The sequence below is a fragment of the Lissotriton helveticus genome, chromosome 5_1 (genome assembly GCF_964261635.1).
Source record: "Lissotriton helveticus chromosome 5_1, aLisHel1.1, whole genome shotgun sequence".
Taxonomy (NCBI): domain Eukaryota; kingdom Metazoa; phylum Chordata; class Amphibia; order Caudata; family Salamandridae; genus Lissotriton; species Lissotriton helveticus.
This window is the reverse complement of record NC_136065.1, coordinates 96,844,076-96,866,287: the sequence shown is the minus strand read 5'-3', so window position 1 is coordinate 96,866,287 and position 22,212 is coordinate 96,844,076. Positions and strand designations below refer to the sequence as shown.

The following is a 22,212-nucleotide window of genomic DNA, read 5'->3' as shown; positions in this document are numbered from 1 at the left end:
ACTGTGTTGGTAGAGTGGGCTAAAGAACGGTGATGGATTAAACCCAGATCAGTTGACTGGGGGTGAGTGCTTGTATTGTCAACGCTCCGTCCATCATTTCCTTTGGTTTTTCTTTGTTCGCCATAGGTTGGCAGGGTATGCTCAGACGTGAGTCCCTTGCTCACTTTGCCACTGGATTCAAGCAAGCTGGGCTGAAGACGGCTGAAATGCCAGAAACCGGTCCTCGGTAGCTTGTTTCCGGTCCAGGGAAGGCATGGCTTGGCAGTTCGGACTGGACTGTTCCCATGAGGCACAGGGTCAGACTAATTTGCATATGGCCATGTCTGAACTGGGGTGGCAGAGTGGGCTAAAGAACGGTGATGGATTAAACCCAGATCAGCTGACTGGGGGTGAGTGCTTGTATTGTCAACGCTCCGTCCATCATTTCCTTTGGTTTTTCTTTGTTCGCCATAAGTTGGCAGGGTATGCTCAGACGTGAGTCCCTTGCTCACTTTGCCACTGGATTCAAGCAAGCCGGGCTGAAGATGGCTGAGATGCCAGAAACTGGTCCTCGGTAGCTTGTTTCCGGTCCAGGGAAGGCATGGCTTGGCAGTTCGGGCTGGACTGTTGCCATGAGGCACAGGGTCAGACTGATTTGCATATGGCCATGTCTGAACTGGGGTGGCATAGTGGGCTAAAGAACGGTGATGGATTAAACCCAGATCAGTTGACTGGGGCGAGTGCTTGTATTGTCAACGCTCCGTCCATCATTTCCTTTGGGTATCTCAGGAAGTCTTAGAAACTTTCTGACAGATTGCAACACGCGCCTTGTGACTTCCTATTGGGATACTTCGCGGTACTACAGACCCCCCCACAACCCCCATTACGAGACATAACCTTACCCATTTACCCAGCTCCAGCAGATCAGCGGGTTGATACCTGGCTCCTCCAACAGAGTTCCGAGCTTGACAATGAAGGCAGGCACAGCAGCTGTCTGCGGGGTGCCGCCGACCTCTGGGTAGACCCCATGGGCTCGGTGTAAGGGCCGGACGCGGGGCTCCTCCCCAGCACTTGTACAGCGTCCTACGCTCACTCCAGTAGGACAGGCCGGTGATGACAATATTAACACTTGTTGCCGAGACGCACCCAGATCTGCGCTCCACACTGCGGCTGCGTGCGCAGACACCGTAGATGGGATCGGAAGACTGCACGGGACACGACCAGCTTTGAATAGTCTTGCGTGTCCTTTGGTGCCCACGAGTAATAGCAAAATAAACGAGGAGGAAATCTAGACTTGGTTGGGGATCTCTGCTAGATGAGCAACTGTACGCTCTCGGGCCAATCAATCGATCGGTGAAAGGTGAATTACACGAATACCCAGATATATAATGTAAAGATTTTCCTGAACACTTTATTAATGCCCCATAACGTTTTTGCCAGTTATTAACCACTTCAGTTGTAATATTAATACCCCGCTGGCTGCCCACGCATCTCCCCAACCCTGTGTCCCTGGTCAACGGCACTTCAACCTCCCATTTCTGCAAGACCGACCTATTGCATTGCAAATGGCAATGCATGCGGGCTACGAGGCTCGAGGGGTGGCGGCGAGAAGGCATCGGACTGCGGGAGGGGGAGGGGGGAGTGGTGAGAAGGCATGGGCTGGGGGAAGCAGGGCAAGAAAGTAGTCTGTGCTGTGAAGGGGCCAGTAGCCATGGAAGGGTACAAAAAACTGACATGGCTTTCATGGGGAGTGACGAACAAGCTTAAAACCAATCGGAAGGCAGCATTTGTAGCCTAAGCCAATGAAGAAGATGGGCTGGAGAGTGGGCGGAGCTTTCACGAAGCTTCCATACTATAGTGTATACTGCATTTTTCGCAAAGCGATGGCACCGCATTCGCGCTGCAAATCTATGCGAGAGCTAAAAACAATATACATTTCTCAAAAGGGACGCATGCGCTCCATCTGAGCAATATAACACGGCATCTTCTTCATTAATATTTACACGTGATGACACGTTTATCCACAAGCTTGTACAAAAACAGCTCTCACTGCTCTATTCCGTTTGGTCTTGCTTTGTCCTTAGCGCTGTGTTCCACATCATCCCATCACACCCTTTTCAGAACAGACTCAGTCCGTACGATGCATGTGCAGCCCCAAAGCTCTTCAGCCTCACCAAGTCCACTTTCATCTTCTTCAGCAAAGGAAGGCCCATTAGTGGCTCAGATCATTTTCTGCTAGATTTATTATGAGTACATCTAGACATCCTCTGCTAATTAATAGTTCCGCCATTAACAGCGGCCGCTGCCCCCACCTCATCCTACTCTTACACCATGAATATATCCCAAGTCTACCACTTGACAGTCCCAAGGAGCGGCCATATGGATGGCAATGAGTGAACTTTGCAGCCACCTGAACCAAGTAATGCCCCACAACCCACACATCACTATTCCTTCTCCCAATGGCCTTGCATACAACGGAGTTGATCTTCAAGCAGCTGCTTTTCGTCCAGGCCGCGACATCTGTCATTCCTTTTTGGAAGCAGAGTCTGGTGTCGTCGGGGTTCTTGGTGAGAGAGAGGATGAGCGGGGTAAAGTCGGCGTAGGATACTATGTTGAGCCTGTGTGTCTGACGACGGTGGCGAAGAGGGCCATGTAGATGTTGAAAAGCGGTGTGCTGAGTGATGATCCTTGGACTCTGCAGTTGATCTCTGTAGGCCCGGAGAGGAACAGGGGGAGTCTGACCCTCTGGGTTCTGCTGGAGAGCAAGGAGCAGATCCAGGAGAGGACGCTTCCTCATATCCCAGCGTCGTGCAGTCTGGCAGCGAGGGTGTGATGAGAGACGGTGTCGAAGGCTGCAGGGAGGTCTAGTAGGATGAGTGCTGCGGTGTGTCCCTGGTCCTAACCTCGTATGTACCTCTCGCAACACCTGGATCGTCATCTCTCAATCCTCTTTATGTCCTCAGTCTGAAGACCTTGCTGCCTCAGATGCAGCATCAGTCTGAAAACAGCACATGCCAAAGCCTTGTGTTCAATCCCAAGTAAACCAATGATTTTCTCAATATTCCCAAAAGATTGGCCGCAGTCACTGTCTCACCGACAGTAGGGTAAACAACCTCATCTCCTAAACACACCTGGAAATTGTAAAATTTGTCAAAAGTCCACCTGCCACTGTGACAAGCCCCGTCTTCAACACAACCCATCTCCTGATCACTCTATGATCAGTTTTGGAACGCTCAGCCTTATTTTCAAAAACATATCTTCCATCCCCACCTCTTGTCGTTTTACACCTGGTCTCTTCCTTGAGCCCAACAATGCAGACACCATAAAAACATCAGGTAAAGACCAAAAGATTTTAACTTCAAAATTGTTATAACAGCAAAACCCCAATACCCAAATTAAACTCGTCAACAAGTGAAATGACAAGTTTACACGCCTCACCAGTTCCTAAGCCCCCGGGTCATATCCCTAAAATAACTTCACATGGATGACAAACCTCCCTGGTTCCCAGCAATGGTAACAGCTAATAAGCTCCTGTCAATCAAAGAAAATCAAAAATGCATGATGTCCTCGTTACTCAGTTCCAGACTTTATTACCCCCTTTTTTCCTACCTCAACCATATTTAAACTCCCACCAAGCCTTTCAGTAGGATCATCTAGTAGTTACTGATACAGAATGTTCGGCAAGATCCAGCATTCTCATGGCCCCAGTGACCAGATGTCCTGTTGCAACTTGGTTGTCATCTCTTCCGTTTCTAGGGCGAAACTTCGAAACCTCTTCCACCGCGAACAAGAAGAAGTATCAGCAACGTCATTGCTCATTCCAGGAATATGATTTGCTCTAAAAGCAATATTGAAATACAGACAACCCTACAACTCTTCCACAAGAGCCGCGAAACGCTCAAGTCCTTGCCTTCTGTTAAACAACTCAACCCCTGATATGTTATCCACGTTGAACGTTACTCTTACGTTCATCAGTTTCACACAACACACGACCAAAGCAACCACCAGTGAAAAAGTCTTTGTTCTGCACACCGCCATCCACCCCAGAACAAGCCACAACCAAGGGCCTCTTGCTCAGACAAAATCTGCACATGTCAATTTGTCTCGTCCTCTGCAAAATCATGCTTACTCTGTTTAAATTCTCAATGACATGCTAGCATACATGCAGATATGACTGAGGAGCAACTGCCATTCACCCTCTATGGTGCAGTAAATCCACCCCTGACATGGCAAAGCCCAACCTTGTAAAAACATTCTGCAAGCCCTGACCACTCTGCATGGAAAATTAAGAGGCACCAACAAGCATTTAACCTTATGGAGCGCCAACTTCCGCTCTTTGCAGACCACTTCTACCAATAAAACAATCTCTTGCACTTTGTCTCCTGGCAATCTCGCCTGCATCTTCTTTGTGACAATTCTGAAAAAAATCAATACAGTACTCAGGCCCTCTGTCTTTCTGGGGCTAAGGGCACCCCAAAAACCTCTGCCAAGTCCTGAAAAATGCCCAACACTTCTCGGTAATTAAATGAACCTCCTTCTCAACAAACAAGAAATCATCAATGAAAATTAGCCGATGACCAGTTCTTCTTGACAAACCACATTATAAGGTGCTGAAAAATTCAAAAAGAGGACAAGAATTTGCGCAACCCCTGGACAAAACTCAGTCTACATATATTGTCCCTTCAAATGACATCCCCAGCAAAGACATCTCCACTATAGGAACTGGCATTATGTAAAATACCGACTTAAGGTAATATTTTTACCTGTTTTGCCCCAAACTACTAGTATCAACTGATGCATCACACTGCTCTGTTGCATCTTCCTGAGTCTTGCATCCATTCACTTAAGCCCCCTCCGGCAACGATAAATGGTGAATTAAACAATATTCCCCTGGGGTTTTCTTTGGAACTACCCCCTAAAGAGACAGCATCAAATCTGGCAATGACCACTTAAACCTGGACCTGCAATCCTTTCTTCTTCCACTTCTTTCCTTGGTTTCTCCTTCATCATTGACTAAAGCTGACCAGCACTGTTGTCGCGGGCCTTGATATCTCAATGTAAAACCACCACTGAAACCCCCTTTGAGTGCGACGGCCACTTCCCTCTCTGGATAACATGACAGTCAAGCCATCATTTAAGGCTCAGACTGCTGCCCCCGGCCAGGGACCACTCCTACTGTTCCCCCACAGTCAACAGTCCAAACATTGTGTAAGCGGGTGTCTCCACACACAGCCACAACATTCATACCAACAGCGGCAAAACTGGTGGAAGCACATTCCACAGTTAAATCCGTAACATGCCACTTTTGGGACCCCGGCTGTGCTCTTCCATAACTTCCCACCCTCCACAAACGTGACAAGCCAGCAAGGGCTGGTATTGAATCGGCATACCACTTGATGTAAGTGCCGCTGGCACCGGTCGTGGTAAAGATGTACAACACCCATCGGCAGCTTTTGTGATGGACTGATCACCTGTTTAGGTGAGGTACTTCATGTCAGGATTCTAATACAGTGGTAGAGCTGCCAGGGCTGGTTTTACAGAGGTCTCTGCAAGTTGAAATTGAGGGGATTGGCCGAGTTATGTGCAGATCCCTAGTTCATAAGGGCAAGAGTGTTACGGGTCAGTTGTGAAGGAAGTTGAGGGATGTGTGTACCTAATATTTTAAAATGATAAGATGCTAGGACAGGGATGCCCCCCCGATAGTCACTGATGGTTTTTTGACTCACTGTCAGCCTCTCGTGCATTGACATGACATAGATCGTTAAGGTCCGAGTGGGGAGGGGGCACCCAAAGTTCAACCCTCCTGGAGAAAACTATCACCATCCTCTCACTCTGCGGCAAGAGACTCGCCCTGGTGGCAGCATCTCTGCTTGTGCCCCTTGTTAAATTTTCATTACTGCAGTAGGGTGGGGGTGGAGTAGAGTTCATACACCAGCCTCAGCTTTGCTGATGTGTCCTTGGGGGGTGTGGAGGGGACAGCTACCCTCATCTGGGGCATTTTAACTGGGCTGCCATGATCCTCAGGCCGGGGCACCTTGGCGCTAGATTACACACCTGTTCTTCCTTAGGGTCTCGCTGGGCAGGTCAGAAGCATGGTGTCCTCTTAATGCAGATCCCAATGGCCCGGGTCACTTCAGTCCATCACAGGCGGTGGGAGCCGGACACCCCTCAGACGAGCAGCTCCTTCATCTGAGCAGACACTCGTCTTGTAGACTGACTGCTGGCAGTCTCTCTGTTTCCCACCACCCACCTTCTTTCTCTATCCCATTCTTTCTCCACTCTCTACCTCCTCCTCCTGTCTCTCTTACACTCCTCGATCTCTCGCTTTCTCTCTCCACGTCCTTCCTATCTCCCCCTTTCTTTCTCTCCACATCAGTGTATCTCACTCCCTTCTCTCTCTCTTTCTTCCTCTCCTTTCACTTCTACCACTTTCTCTCTTCTCTCTTATTCCCCTCCAATAAAACCACTCTCTCGCTCCCTCTCTACCCATCACTTCTGCCACTCTCTCTCTCGCCCCTCACCTGGACTGGAGACATACGTCTAGGCACCAACGGGGATAAGTACTCAAGGTAGGGCAGAGTCAGACTGGCTGCCCCCAGGAGCTCTGTGCGAGCGCGTGCACTATTGGAGTGGCGCCCCCTGACGAGTCCAGTGAGAACATCCTCTAGTGAACTAGAATTAAGGTACAGTGTGAACTGAGACCTTGTAAGAAGGGACCACCAAAGACACTGGCACCATTACAACTCCATAACTGGCACAGCCCATTCCAGAAGGAAAGGGGGGTTAACTACAGACCCAGAGAGAGCGGTGAGAGCCTGAGGACCAAGTCCTATTCATCCTTCTGTCCTATTGTATAACTGTCCCATTGCATACCTGTCCTCATTCACAACTGTCCTACAGCACATTCAATGCGCCAGCACAATACTGTTATATGCCTGGATGAGGCCCATGTAGCGAAGCTGCTCGTTTCTTACATTGTCCTATTTTTCACAAACATTTCTGCCGTGACCTTCTGCACAGATTTACGTGCACAGCAATGTTGGATTAGTTTCTCTGAAACTGCTTTGTTTACACATCTAGCTTCAAACAACATTAACACAATGCCTCGAACTTCATGTACAAGGCCCTTCTACGCACTATGTACAAATTTTGTTCTATCTTCATCCACTGGGGGACAGGACTGTCTACATGAGCGTTCCTATGGAGCACCCCCCAACCTCCAGAGTATCACTAGGTGCATCTGTCTGTCCCCTCTATTTTTGGTGTACAGTCGTTGTCGAGTTGTGTGTTTGTGATTAAAGCACCTTTCATTTTTCGAGTAAAAGCACTGGATGGACAATCATTTAACTGTATTCTGCTTTAGAGAGTTCTTGATTTCTAACCCCGCACCTTCTCCTTGAGTAAGCCTCGGACAGCTCGACTTCACTACTCTGAGAGTAAAGGGGTGAGGGGTTCACTTGGTGCTCAGTCTTGGACCCCACAGTAAGGTGAAGCCCCAAGACACCAATGGTAACAGGCCCTCTTTGTTATAGTTTGATTCCAGTTACCCCAGATTGACACAGAGCTCCTGAAAAAAGTTCAATAATTGAAAGTATTGTAAATTGATCTGTTTAGTATGTTTTTGCAAAATGTTTCGCTGGTAATATGAATTTATCACCAGTAAAACGCTTTTTAATCTGATAACCTTAATATTTGTGCTGAAGTAAATTAAAACTACAATCCCAGAATTCATAATGATCTTAAATGAATGTCTAGGGCTTGGAGGTCCATTTCTCAGTGACGTCAGCTGCAGCCATTGGTAACAGCATGAAGGTTTATATAAATGATACAATAAGTGCAATCATTAGATAGTCAGAGAAGCCCCTGCCAGGAGTCTAACCTGTGACGTCTAGATCATGGGTCCGCAGATGTGCCTCAACCTACTGAGCTACCTCATAAAAGGACGTCATGACACTAACGCTGAAAGAGAACATACTCAGCCCAGGTCTTACTCAAGAGACAAGAATTACATCCAATCTCCATGAAGCAAAGACGAGGATATAAAGAAGCAGAAACCCCGAAAAGGATGAAGAGGTGACGGGTATTACACATCATTCCTGCCGTCCAGGAAGCAGCATTTAAAACTCATAACAAAATAATTTTGCTTTGCTTGACCTGGTGTCAAAATCTCACTCTAAGTGACCCCTCCAACCTCTGACATTTTGTATCAACAGCACTTTGCATTATGGGACTTGTAGTTTGATGCTTTCTATTAAGTACCTTGTTATCTCAGTCCCAGCATGCATGTGAGGTTGGCTTGAAAGGCAGATATGCTTCCGAGGGTCACACATGTAGCTGCTCTTCTTTAAGTTTCATGACAAAAATAGATTCTACTTTTAACCCAGGATGGCCTGTATATACACAATAACATCTGGAAAAAATGTTGCAGACAAGTCAATTCTACCTAATATGTTTGCACGACCTGGAATGTTTGTGGAGTCATGAAAGCCCCGCAGGACGCTATTGTGTTGTATTTGTGCTGGAATATAACATTATTACACATTGTTCACAGAATCTGCATATGTTTGCCACATGCACATTTCATAAATTACAATAGTGGCTTGTGCAGCAGGGCAGATGTTTCACAAGAAAACAACTTATACATGATGGTCTGTAATTGTGATGGAATCTTTGCAGTTTAGGAACTGCAATATTTAATAAAATAGTTATGTATTGTTATATAGCTTCACTGGCCTCGTCATTCTCACGTTACAAAAACACTGTCCTCAGAAAGAAGTTTTAAACCCTGGCGAAGAAATATCAGCTTAATTCACAGGTGATGGATCACAAAAGCATTAACATTTAAGGTAAAAAGGAGAGACAAATAGATACCCATTTAGTAGGTAATTTGTCCAAAGGGAAACTAGAACACCTGGATTAATTGCGGCTTCACAGCGTAACCAAATTTTGTGATCCTAGAAAAATATTTGATTTTACCGATGGTTCATTTTCTTCCTTATCCCATATAAAAGCGCCTTCAAAACGGAGTTTAGAATACCAGCGATACAAAAAACTATTGCGTTTGAATTAATGGATCTAAAAGAATCTGGGCAGAGCCGGCTTTAGAGTTAGAGGCGCCAGGTGTGACAATATTTCTTTGCGCCCCTCCGCCCATGACACCATTTCCAAATATTCCCTCACTCCCACCTTCCAACAGTGGCACTCATCTCTACACAGCTCCTCTCTCACACGCATGTATTTTGTTTTATAGCGCTACTCATGCTAACTCTAGGGTGTCAGAGCACTTTACACCAAACATACATTAACAAAGGCAATGACTCTTACAGGTGTAAATCAGTCTATAGGAAATTTTACACAAACCAATGAGTATTACTGTTCTGTGATCTGCATATACATGTTCTTTGCAGCCGGCATATTAACCCTCTGCGCTACTTAATGATGAGTTGAAACTGTGACCAGACCAAACTTCGATCTCTCTCCAGCAGAAACATTAATCACCTGCGCTATCTTGACATTTTTATTGTTGCCTGAAACCTGCTGGACACACAAGGAAGCAGCAGGTGCTTTTAAAACCCAAAGTTATTTCTGCACACATCACCGCTCCCAGGTTAGCGTAGGTGCGGCTGCACCGGTCGCACTGTCCTAAAGCCGCCCTGAATTTGGGTTACACACAGGGTTCACGTCACAACTGTCTTGCCTCTGAGGTCACTAATATTAGCACTGTTGTTAGGAGGGGCAGGATTGGTTTCTAGGGTCATGTTTAAAAACAATCACTTTCAATAAGTACTTCTCAGCGCAGCGCTATAATGTGCAGATTAATGTCAAAGCTCCACGTGTGAAAGAAATACACTTTATTGTATTTTACAGAGACTTTATCATATGTTACATGATGTCTGGTGCATGATTCACACAGCAAACATTTCCTGCCCTTGTTTTAAAATTGTACAAGGAAAAGAGATATGTAGCAGTCAGTTTCACATGAGGCTTCTGGGCGTCATGGCAACATGTGGGAGGATTGTTGTGAAGAAGATTCTTTGGAATGTTGGTGTTTGAAGATTCTTTGAACTGTAGATGACAGTTGGGGGGGGGGTGTCACTCTCACTCCAGTCTCAGCTCCGCTCCTCCCCTGTAGGAGGGAGGGAGGGAAGGATGAGGGGCTGAAGCTCCCTGCAGCTCTCACACCAGCCTCAGCTCCGCTCCTCCCCTGTAGGGGGTGGGAGGGAAGGATGAGGGTCTGAAGCTCCCTGCAGCTCTCACACCAGCCTCAGCTCCGCTCCTCCCCTGTAGGGGGTGGGAGGGAAGGATGAGGGTCTGAAGCTCCCTGCAGCTCTCACAGCAGCCTCAGCTCCGCTCCTCTCCAGAGACAGAAGTACGGGAAGAGCCTCTGTGTGAAGTGTTCCTGCGGGAAGGAGTAGAGAAGCTCCATGGAGACAGCATTGTACAGGGACAGCCGCCCCCCCTCGTAGTCCAGATACACCCCCAGCTTCAGGGGCTTCTCACAAGGGGACAGAGGGGTCGGAGGGGAGGTGAGAGCCTTGTACTGACCCCCACACCCCTGCACAGCCCAGACTCCCCCCTCAGGTGACCATGTGAAGCCTCTCTTCCTGTCCACAGACTCTGCTGCGACCCCCACATGCCACTGCACCCCCTCCTGCAGCAGCTGCACCTCCCAGTAATGTCTGCCGGAGGTGAACCCCTCGCTCCCCAGTACACAAGGACTAAAGTGGGTGAATCTCTTGGGGGTGTCCGGCAGGGGCTGTGCTTTGACCGTCCATCTCACTCGTCTCCCCCTCTTAGACAGGAGGAGCGCAGGATGAGCCGTGTCAGGATCCAGAGTCACCATCACTGCAGAGAAGAGATTCACAATTAGAGATTTAATGACACAAAGAAAGGCCGTAATTACTGTTTCTGTTTTACATATGATTAATTTACACCACACCTGGAAGGTGCACGCAGCGCTAGAGAGCGCGGCACTAGACTGCTCACTACACTAAAGCATGCAGCACTAGACTGCTCACTACACTACAGCGTGCAGCACTAGACTGCTCACTACACTAAAGCGCTCAGAGCTAGATTGCTCACTACACTACAGCGTGCAGCACTAGATTGCTCACTACACTAAAGCGCGCAGCACTAGACTGGTCACTTCACTAAATCGCGGGGCACTAGACTGCTGACTACACTAAAGCGCACAGCACTAGACTGCTCACTACACTAAAGCACGCAGCACTAGACTGCTCACTACACTAAAGCACGCAGCACTAGACTGCTCACTACACTAAAGCGCGCAGCGCTAGACCGCTCACCACAATAAGGCACGCAGCACTAGACTGCTCACTACACTAAAGTGAGTGGCCCTACACTGCTCAATACACTAAAGCGTGCAGCACTACACTGCTCACTACACTAAATCACACATTCATCTAGAGCACACACTACACTGAACATCACACTGCACTACATAGACAAGGCATTCTACTACACACTCCACTGCACCTCGCAGCACATACTACACCCCACTACCACACAGTAACAGATGCAAGAAGAGTACTGTACTAGTCAGTACTCTATATTACATGGTGCCGAGTGAGAGAGCTACTAGGAGGTATAGAGTACTAGTCAGTACACTGCATTAGATCGCACTTAGTAACAGAGGTACTAAAAGTGTACTGCACAAGGCAGTACACTGCACTGGATGGTACAGAGTGGCAGAGCTACTCCAAGGCATACTGTACTAGTCAGTACTCTATATTACATGGTACAGAGGAAGAGAGCTACTAGAAGGAATACAGTACTAGTCATAACACTATTAGATGGTGCGAGTGAGAGAGCCACTAGGAGGTATAGAGTACTAGTCAGTACACTGGATTAGATGGCCAAGAATGAAATACACACTCCAAGGTCTACAGTACTACCCATTACACTGCCTTCGATGGTAGTATATAATATATGGTACAGAGTGGGAGGGCTACTAGAAGGTATACAGTACTAGTCAGTACAGTACATTTGAGGGTACAAAGTGACAGATCTACTCGACGGTGTACTGTACTAGTCAGCACACTGCATTAGATGGTATTGAGTGACAGAGCTACTGAAAGGTAAACTGTACTAGCCAGTACACGAGATTAGTTGGTACAGAGCAACAGAGCTACTCCAAGGTACACAGTGCTAGTCAGCACACTGGATTAGTTGTGACAGAGCTATTCCAAGACATACTGTACTAGTCAGTGATATATAATATATGGTACAGAGTAGGAGAGCTACTAGAAGGGATACAGTACTAGTCAGTACAGTGCATTAGATGGCAAAGAGTCACAGAGCTACTCCAAAGGTATGGTGCAGAGTAGTAGAGCTACTAGAAGGTATACAATACTAGTCAGTGCACTGTATTAGATGGTAATGAGTGACACGAGTGATATGAAGATGCACCGCAATCCCAGGAACGGATCGGGGAGGCTCTGCTCCTGTGAGCCTCCGGCCCTTGCTACGGTCTGGGTGCATTGCTAGAGCTCAGAGCTTGTACCAGCCTGCGCTGGCATCCCCACAAGAGGAAGTTACCTGTGCGGTCCCAGTGGTCCCTTGGCAAAGAGGTCTCAGCAGAAAGTCTCCAGCAGCAAGACACTGGCGGGGGCAGCAGTGGCGGTAGTGTGGCCCTGCGTGGGACATTTACCACGCTCAGGCTCGCTCCGCTCAGCATCAGCCCCTTTGCAGCTGGGATATTCAGGATAATTCGAGAAGTGTGGCTGGTGAACCGGTGAGGACACAGGGGCAACAAGAAGTAAGTGAAACTGGAAGCAACTAGAGCTGGGGATTATACTTAAGAACCCAGGAGGCAGGTGGTTGAAGGCAGTGGGATAACAAAGGCCAAAGCAGCCTGTGGCGCAGGGGGAACCTGGGCTGCAGGGGGCCCCTCAGCACAGTACTCAGGACTGAGAGCTCCGGATTAAATGCGGAATGTGTCCCTTCCATGTAACTTGCAGGGAGGCACCCTCAACTTTCGTTACGCCACTGGTTGCAGGTATGGCCAGTGCTGCGGTAATCTCCAAGAGGCGCGAGAGCGGCTGGCACAAGGCCGGTGCCGCATGCTCCTTCAGATGTCGGCACCTGTAGGTGACTGTCCAACACGCCAGTGGCCCAGTGAAAAAAAAACCTCCCACTAAGAGCCTTGATGGGCAAAGACTTGTGTCTGACTTTGCGTGTTGAAGTAACCATCTTGTGGTTACGTGGGGTGCGCAGTGTAATCTTTAAGTCCCTGAGAGCGCATAAAGTGGAAAACCCGCGAAGGTAATCACAACATGACGGCTATTATATTTACTGCGTCAATTTAGATTCTCAGCATAGCGAGGTTGATAGGCCCACTATGAGCTCACTATGAGCTCAGGAAGAACAGGCCAATAACTACTCGGCGTAGACAAAAGTGTTCCAATCGGTTGATATTAAAAAAAAATTAAACCCACGCAAGCAGAGGCTACAACAAAACAAGTAGGGGGGTACCTTTTATGGTTCACTTTTGTGAAACCGAATAAAGTTTATTTGATTGATTGATTGATTGATTGAACAAGAAGGGGATTACCTTCAATTATAGCAGAGGTTCAAACTACCAGCAAAATAGTACAGGGGGAAATGGAGACGAAATTTCAGTGACTGCTTTACTTACATATCATCACGAGGCAAGTGGATTACAAGCCTGCTACGTACATTTTAACCTGATTTTTCCGAAATAACACCCAAAACTCTGAAGATATCTTTCAAATCTGTTCCCTCCGCAGAAATGAAAACTAAAAAACTTGCCTTCCAGTGGGAGGACTGGGCGAAAAGGAGCTTCTGAGCCATGGAGAGAAGGCAAAGTCAGGTGTTGAGCTCATTGAAGTCATAATGACCCAGGGATTTTGCAGTCTGAGCTGGATAAAGTTCCCGAGGGACCGGTTCTTAATTCCACTGGCCACTGGCGGATAAATGTGTAATAGAGCCAAACACTGTCCCGACAAAGGGCAAGGTTAGGCAAGTGATAGTTGAGGTGCACCAACCATTTAATTCCAACGATAACAGCTTTAAGCCTCAACTTTCAGGCTTGGACGGCAAGGATCCTGTCCAGGGAACAAAACAGTAAATTACCAATGGTATTTCTCTAATAGGGCTGTTGAATTCCATGTGAGTTCTGGAGGAAGACTCAATTGGATGAGACCTTTCCTCTCACAGGTGGAGCCACAGGCAAAGCCTGTGTTGATACAGGAAGAAGGAATACCTCTGCTGCACCCCCTTATCACTGTCTCCAGACATCTCTGTACAGGCTGAAGTACTGGACCGCCACTCCTCTTGTCGGGGAGGAAACGACAACAATACATGGGATATTTTGCTTAGTTCATTTCAAACTGTCATCGAAGCCTTAACATACCAGTCTAGTAAGTCAGACATCTAGGTGGACTTATTGAATACAATGGCTCTCTACATTCCAGAGGGCACAAATTGACACACATTAAGCTGCAGTTAAAGACCACTTCAAGAACAGTGGACATTACCAAGCCAACCAATTCCGACAATTGTGCTCCAAATAATAAAGTTCCTTGCCAAAAAAACAACACAATTAGTAAATGTTACAGTGGAGCAGAGTGAAGTGATTTCGGAACAGCGGCGTCGTGGAGCCACCGAAAGGTCATTAACTAGTAGGTGCCACAGGAGAACGGAAAGCTGTGGTGTCCCGCTGCTTTGTCCACCTCACAAAACTAGTATAGATCTGGGAGAACCAGTAACCCATATTACCCATACTTTATTACGGTGCAACCCACTTTAAGACATCACACAACCGACTAAAAGACAGCGTAAGAGGCTTAGGAAAGCACATTACAAAAAGTCACATTTTGGGAAAGAGTGGATCGCATGCTAGTCAGTCTGGTCAAGTCTACCCAATTTTAAAAACAAGCATTGGAATAGCCAATAGGTCTCGCCTTTGGGACCTTATAAGTGTTTAGCAAGAGCTATTGCCATTTCTGTTAGCTTATATATAATTAGGATTATATTATGTATAATTGAACACCTGTATTAAAAAAGAAATAACAAAAAATGCTTTAACTCATGTCTAGACGAACCTTGTGGGATGTTTCCAGATTATGTGCACTTGTGTCAGTGCTGTGGGACCTTGAAAGCAAATGGCAGTGATGATATACGCAAGCTTTAAGTCCCTTGCATGTGAATAACAAACCAGCTCCCATTAGGAGAATATACCATGCGCTATCGAGAAACAGATAAGGGCCTTGTGGGACATCATGTCACTGCTGTTATATTATTTATATGAAATACTAATAGAGATATCAAAATAACAAGCATTTGCAATGCAATAGGTCTCGTATTTGCGAGATTTTGAGAGCTACTGGCATTCTAAATGACAATGCCTTCAATTTATGTGTTTTGACAACCTGCAAGCAATGCATAAAACACGCCCTTTCTACTTGTAGTCCTTGTTGACTTAACCCCTTCCACGCTGATGACGAGCTGGGCTCGTCATGAGGTAGCCTCCTGCTACGCTGATGACGAGCCCAGCTCATCACGTAAAATGCGGTTTCGCAAAACTCCGCGTACGAGCGGAATTCCGCCCGCACGCATGCGGTTAATAGCACCAAGAGATTTTGTTTTGGTATTGTTTTTTAATGCTATACGAATGGTCATTTAACAATAATTGCATTAATAAGGGTTATAATTATTAATATGAAGGAGGCTCTTCCTGTACTGAGACTAATGGAAGCTTGCCTGCTACGGTTTGTGCTGTATCCTGGTGTGTGAGAGAAACAAGCAGTGCTGCTGTCAGTGCTGGAATATTCGACGTGAGGGAAGCTTGCACCGCTGCTGCCTGTGTTGTAACTGTTCTCTATGCAGGGGATGGTGTTGGGGAGGGGGGAGTGTGTGTGTGTGTGTGTGTGTGCGCACCCGCCCTGCTGCTGCCTGTGCTGCACCTGTTATGCAAGGGATGCTTGCACTGATGCTGCCTGTGCTATATCTGTGCATGTGTGTGTGTGTGTGTGTGTGTGAGTGTGAGAGAGAAGAAACAAGTAGAACTTCTGTCTGAGCTTTACATGTTTTATGTGTGAGGGAAGCTTGCACTGCTCCTCCCTGTGCTGTACCTGTTCCATGTGAGGGAAGCTTGCACTGCTGCTGCCTGTGCTGTACCTGCTCCGTGTGTGAGGGAAGCTTGTACTGCTCCTCCCTGTGCTGTACCTGTTCTGTGTGTGAGGGAAGCTTGCACTGCTGATGCCTGTGCTGTACCTGCTCTGTGTGTGAGGGAAGCTTGCACTGCTGCTGCCTGTGCTGTACGTGTTCTATGTGTGATGGAAGCTTGCACTGCTGCTGCCTGAGCTGTACCTGCTCCATGTGAGAGAGAAGCATGCACTGCTGCGGCCTGTGCTGTGCCTGCTCCGTGTGTGAGGGAAGCTTGCACTGCTGCTGTCTGTGCTGTACCTGCTCTGTGTGTGAGGGAAGCTTGCACTGCTGCTGCCTGTGCTGTGCCTGCTCTGTGTGTGAGGGAAGCTTGCACTGCTGCCACCTGTGATGTACCTGTTCTGTGTGTGAGGGAAGCTTGCACTGCTGCCGCCTGTGCTGTACCTGCTCTGTGTGTGAGGGAAGCTTGCACTGCTGCCGCCTGTGCTGTACCTGCTCTGTGTGTGAGGGAAGCTTGCACTGCTGCTGCCTGTGCTGTCCCTGCTCCGTGTGTGAGGGAAGCTTGCACTGCTGCTGCCTGTGCTGTACCTGCTCTGTGTGTGAGGGAAGCTTGCACTGCTCCTCCCTGTGCTGTACCTGCTCCGTGTGTGAGGGAAGCTTGCACTGCTGCTGCCTGTGCTGTACCTGCTCCGTGTGTGAGGGAAGCTTGCACTGCTCCTCCCTGTACTGTACCTGCTCCGTGTGTGAGGGAAGCTTGCACTGCTGCTGCCTGTGCTGTACCTGTCCTTTGCGTGAGGGAAGCTTGCATTGCTGCTGCCTGTGCTGTACCTGCTCTATGTTTGAGGGAAGCTTGCACTGCTGCTGTCTGTGCTGTATCTGCTCTGTGTGTGAGGGAAGCTTGCACTGCTGCTGCCTGTGCTGTACCTGTTCTATGTGTGAGGGAAGCTTGCACTGCTGCTGCCTGTGCTGTACCTGTTCTATGTGTGAGGGAAGCTTGCACTGCTGTTCCCTGTGCTGTACCTGTTCTATGTGTGAGGGAAGCTTGCACTGCTGTTCCCTGTGCTGTACCTGCTCCGTATGTGAGGGAAACTTGCACTGCTGTTGCCTATGCTGTACCTGCTCTGTGTGTGAGGGAAGCTTGCACTGCTGCCGCTTGTGCTGTACCTGTTCTATGTGTGAGGGAAGCTTGCATTGCTGCCGCCTGTGCTGTACCTGCTCTATGTTTGAGGGAAGCTTGCACTGCTGCTGTCTGTGCTGTATCTGCTCTGTGTGTGAGGGAAGCTTGCACTGCTGTTGCCTGTGCTGTACCTGTTCTATGTGTGAGGGAAGCTTGCACTGCTGCTGCCTGTGCTGTACCTGTTCTATGTGTGAGGGAAGCCTGCACTGCTGCTGCCTGTGCTGTACCTGTTCTATGTGTGAGGGAAGCTTGCACTGCTGTTCCCTGTGCTGTACCTGTTCTATGGGTGAGGGAAGCTTGCACTGCTGCCGCCTGTGCTGTACCTGTTCTGTGAGGGAAGCTTGCATTGCTGTTGCCTGTGCTGTACCTGCTCCGTGTGTGAGGGAAGCTTGCACTGTTGCTGCCTGTGCTGTACCTGCTCTGTGTGTGAGGGAAACTTGCACTGCTGCTGCCTGTGCTGTACCTACTCTGTGTGTGAGGGAAGCTTGCACTGCTGCCGCCTGTGCTGTACCTGTTCTATGTGTGAGGGAAGCTTGCATTGCTGCCGCCTGTGCTGTACCTGCTCTATGTTTGAGGGAAGCTTGCACTGCTCCTCCCTGTGCTGTACCTGCTCTGTGTGTGAGGGAAGCTTGCACTGCTGTTGCCTGTGCTGTACCTGTTCTATGTGTGAGGGAAGCTTGCACTGCTGCTGCCTGTGCTGTACCTGTTCTATGTGTGAGGGAAGCTTGCACTGCTGTTCCCTGTGCTGTACCTGTTCTTTGTGTGAGGGAAGCTTGCACTGCTGCCGCCTGTGCTGTACCTGTTCTGTGAGGGAAGCTTGCATTGCTGTTGCCTGTGCTGTACCTGCTCCGTGTATGAGGGAAGCTTGCACTGTTGCTGCCTGTGCTGTACCTGCTCTGTGTGTGAGGGAAGCTTGCACTGCTTCTCCCTGTGGGGACACAAGAGGTGCGGGGAGGGAGTGCTTGTTGTGGGGGGGTGGGGGCGTGGGGGAGGGGTCCGGTGAGTTGATTGAAGGAATGATGAATTTGCGACACCATGCAAATTACGTTAGCTATTCCGGCTCCTCTGACTGTCATTGTGTGTCCTGCTGATGTAGTGATTGTGCGGACGGCAGAATATTTGCATTGGTTAAGGCTGGGTATAGCTGAACGCTATGTTCTGGGTCAGTTTCGAATGAATTTATTGATCTTCCTTCTTTTATGAATTACGAGAAAATGGCAGGATCTGGGAGTCTGCATCGATTGGGGTAGATTAAAATTGCATTATGCTCCCTTTCACCTTTCGTCGTGAATTCTTAAATTATTGAATAAATAGCACGCAATGTGTATCTGTCTCACTCAAAAAATGATTCCTTCAAATCCACATAATTCTAAGGCCTTAAATTAAAGTTGTCTGTGTTAGAGCAGTTTCAAGTGACTCACAAACTTTAAATCTGCCTCCAGTGACAGAGTTTGAGAATGCTTAACAAAGAATTAAAGAAAAAGATGGACTACTCATACCCACATTCAGCTCGAGACATGCCTCCGCGCGCATCAGTTAATGTATCGCTATTAGACATTGGCCGCAGCATGGCTTTTGTCCTTCTTGCCTTTCTGGATTTTAGGAACTATGCTTTGTCTTCTTATTGGGACTTGCACTGCGGAGCTTATCGTTGCTATTTTGTATGCGGTGCTGTACCTTACACCTTGTGGTAGCACGAACTGTTTAAAAATTCGAGGGTGACAGTGACTGCTTAGGAACGTGCATATCAACAGATTAATAAAGTTTATTTAAATAAAGAAGCACATTGAACATTTTAAGACGAATAGATTTGATTTATTTTTTTATTTACTTTATGCGTTTTTATATAGCGCGGACTTTATCCGAAGGTGTCAAAGCGCTTCACAATGGGAACAGTAGCGTTACATGAGGAGAAAATTACAAGTGGACGTGTTACAAAAGCAAACGTTACATTGCATGAGGCAAAGATGACAATTGTGCATGTGCCAAAAGCAAACAAAATACAAGAGGTAGCAAGCGATACGTTACAAGAGGAAAAAGTGACATGTGTGCAATTACAAGTAGAGGTAAAAAAAAAGGCAGATAACAAGACCAGGGAGACATGGACGAGAAGGAAGACACTGGAGAAGAGACGGAGCAAGAAAAGTCAAGGCAGGAGCTGTACGAGGTTGTTCTAAAAAAACAAATCTTCTGGTCGTGACGTGCGATCATTGGAGGGGGTGCAAGGGATGAGGGAACACGGCCTGGGGGAAGCTGGCTGGGGAAGGGGAGGAGAAATGCAAGGAAGTTAGGGGAGAGGAAGCCGAGAAGCCGCAGAGCGCACGCTGGGCGAAGCCCTTTGATGTGCTGTGCGGCAAATGGAGGGAGGCTGATGCGCGTTCATGTTTGAACACGTGGTTCACATGAACTGCATGAAAACGCCAGCAAAAAGCTGGTGGTTTCATGAGCATTTTGAGCACTTGAATTCTCGTTCCTCAATGCGCTTGCGCGCATTTAAGGTCACGAGACCTAAAAAAGAATGCTGTTTGGGCATTTCAATTCACGATGGGTAAACCCGCACTACATGCCGTGCTGTCACTGAATTAGTAAATGTCTTTAGGGATCCATCCCAAACTGAATTTGTTTTAGCATCGACCACAAAGGGGTTCATTTTTGCACAAATATTTCGATCAATAATGATCGAATAAAAACAAAGCTGCTCTTGTTATGTAGCTGTATATTCATTCATTCATCTTACAGGGAACATTCAATACAAGCATTGGAAATGCAATAGGTCTCGCGTTTGTTTGAGGTAGAGCTATTGGCATTGTAAATGGCAATGTGCTTCACCTGTGTAAAACACATTTTATGTGTGTGTATGCATGTGTTGTGTAGTGGAATTATGTGGGTTGGATTGTAATTTTTAGTTGCGGAATTATGTTGAGTGGATTAGTGTAGTGGAATTATGTGGCATGGCGTGCAGTGGAATTATGCGGATAGTAATTATGTGGTATTGAGTGCAGTGGAACTATGTGGAGTGAGATTGTGTGTTATGAGTGTAATTATGTGGAATGGTATTTTGTGTTGAATGATGGGATATTTAGTTTTATTTTAATATCTTTTCTTTCAAACACAAATACAGTGATGAACAGTAAAATCTGTACCTCAACAGAAAATGTTCCCTTCAGTGTTGTTAAACATGGGGCAGTAGTATGAAAACACGATCTGTAGCAAGTCTTAGGCTGACTAGAAAATGCCCTGTTTAATCTCTTATTCAAGATCAGTGTTTAAGGCAGCATGGAAAACAATCAAAACAATGTATTGCTGCAGTCAACAATAAAGCCTTATCAAAAAAGTCTGTTTTGCACTCGTCAATAAAAGTCACTCATAACCAATATCTTGACTGATTAAAGATAATGCTTGATGTCTTTGAAACTCCACCAATACACATAATCAGACATTAAAATTAGCGAGAAGGTTGCACTACCACAACATGTAGATGTCCCTGCAATGGTAACTCAATTAAACAGCAATATTCCCATTGTCAGCAAACGTGATTTTAGTGATATCATCAAAAGTGTCACTAGTGATGTAATATCACACTTAAGATCATCTGTGACCATGTGCGAGGCCTTGAGTAGTGCCCTGGGCCCAGGGTCAAAGCTCAGTAGATCTCTCTTTCAAGTGACCGACTCCACGCATTTTCTTGTGCAAGAGATCCGGGTAACAAGTCTCCTGATGGGTGCTGTACATGATTCGGAAGGTTGCTCCCTGAGAGAGGACTAGACTTTGATGTATGGTAGGGATACACGCAAAACGACGACCAGCTCCGGGAATCGGCCAAGACAACGACTAGTAGCAGCTGATCAGGGCTCGAGTCGGGGTACCACGCGGGTGGACGGACCCCCCCACTTATTATACAGGGTGGGCGCCGTCCCCCCTGTAAACAGCTGGACTTCACCTTTTTGGTCTCTCTGGGACGAGATCGGAGCCACCTTTCGTGACGCCACTTCCTGTCATGACGTCACTTCCGGTGACAGCGTCCCCCCACTTTATTTTTAGGATTGTGCCCTGCAGCTGATCAAACCATGCAGAGAACGATTGCCAGCTTTTCCTGTGTAAATCTATGTCGTTTATCATGGCTAGCCAAACTAGTACCAAATGTATGTGTGAGTAGATCTTAATTAAATGATGGGAGGAGCACACCCACGTTGGGAGGAGTCCTGTATTTATTCAGACCCTACAGTTATCAGCAGGGTTTACTAGTAGTCAGAACTGATCTCCTTCCTTTTCCTACCCGTTTCCTCTACTGCTCTCCTATCTCTCATTCTCCCTCCCTCCAGAAACCAATGGACAGCCAAGTGTATGCATCTTGTGTGAAATCACCTATACTTCGAAGGAGCAGGAAGGCTGGAGTACACCTTCGTTTGACTAAGCCACTTCCTGAAGAATGAAGAATTGTGGACAGAGGCATGATCAGAGTTACACACCCACACAAAGAGATGGGTTGCATGTCAATTTCCTGCATTATGTACTGCATGAACAAAGGAACCAAGTTCCTTGAAAGAGTAGTCTGTGTTTTTTTTTGTCCTTTCACCATGTTCGTGTTCTTAATTATCACAGCTGGAGAGTGCCACATCACTGTTTCCCTTGACATGATGCTGAATTAGCATGGAGGACCATGAGCCGTGTCACTATTCACCATGCCTTGGAGTCAGTTTAGTCATATGCATCCCCTAATGTGATGTCATTAAGGTCAAAGGATGTGTGATGTCACTTCCGCTACACCTGCCATTTTGGTCTGTTGATGTCTATGATTCAGCCATAGCCGAATCTGTGAACAGCAACAGGTCAGTAAGAGCTTGCATAACTTGCAAAAGGTGCCACTGCCTGGTAGTCAAATTGTTGCAATCAAAGCTATTGATCAA

The 22,212-nt window shown here is 47.3% G+C and overlaps 1 protein-coding gene across 3 annotated transcripts in view; it reads right to left on the bottom strand.

Moving 5' to 3' along the window:
- Positions 1–7,573: 7,573 nt before the first annotated feature.
- Positions 7,574–22,212, bottom strand: part of LOC144754209 (E3 ubiquitin-protein ligase TRIM39-like) — an 81,404-nt gene continuing 66,765 nt past the window's right edge. Inside the window, exons 6-8 of one of the 3 annotated variants that reach the window (XR_013594683.1) lie at positions 10,237–10,824; positions 9,898–10,080; positions 7,574–9,410 (exon numbers count right to left, since the gene is read on the bottom strand). Coding sequence is in view for 2 of the 3 variants with exons in the window: in XM_078641794.1 (XP_078497920.1) it covers positions 9,954–10,080; positions 10,314–10,824 (638 nt within the window). In the remaining variant the exon portion in view is untranslated. Of the gene's footprint in view, positions 9,411–9,813; positions 10,081–10,184; positions 10,825–22,212 lie in introns of those variants that run through there. The other 2 variants (XM_078641794.1, XM_078641795.1) reach the window with 2 other exon arrangements.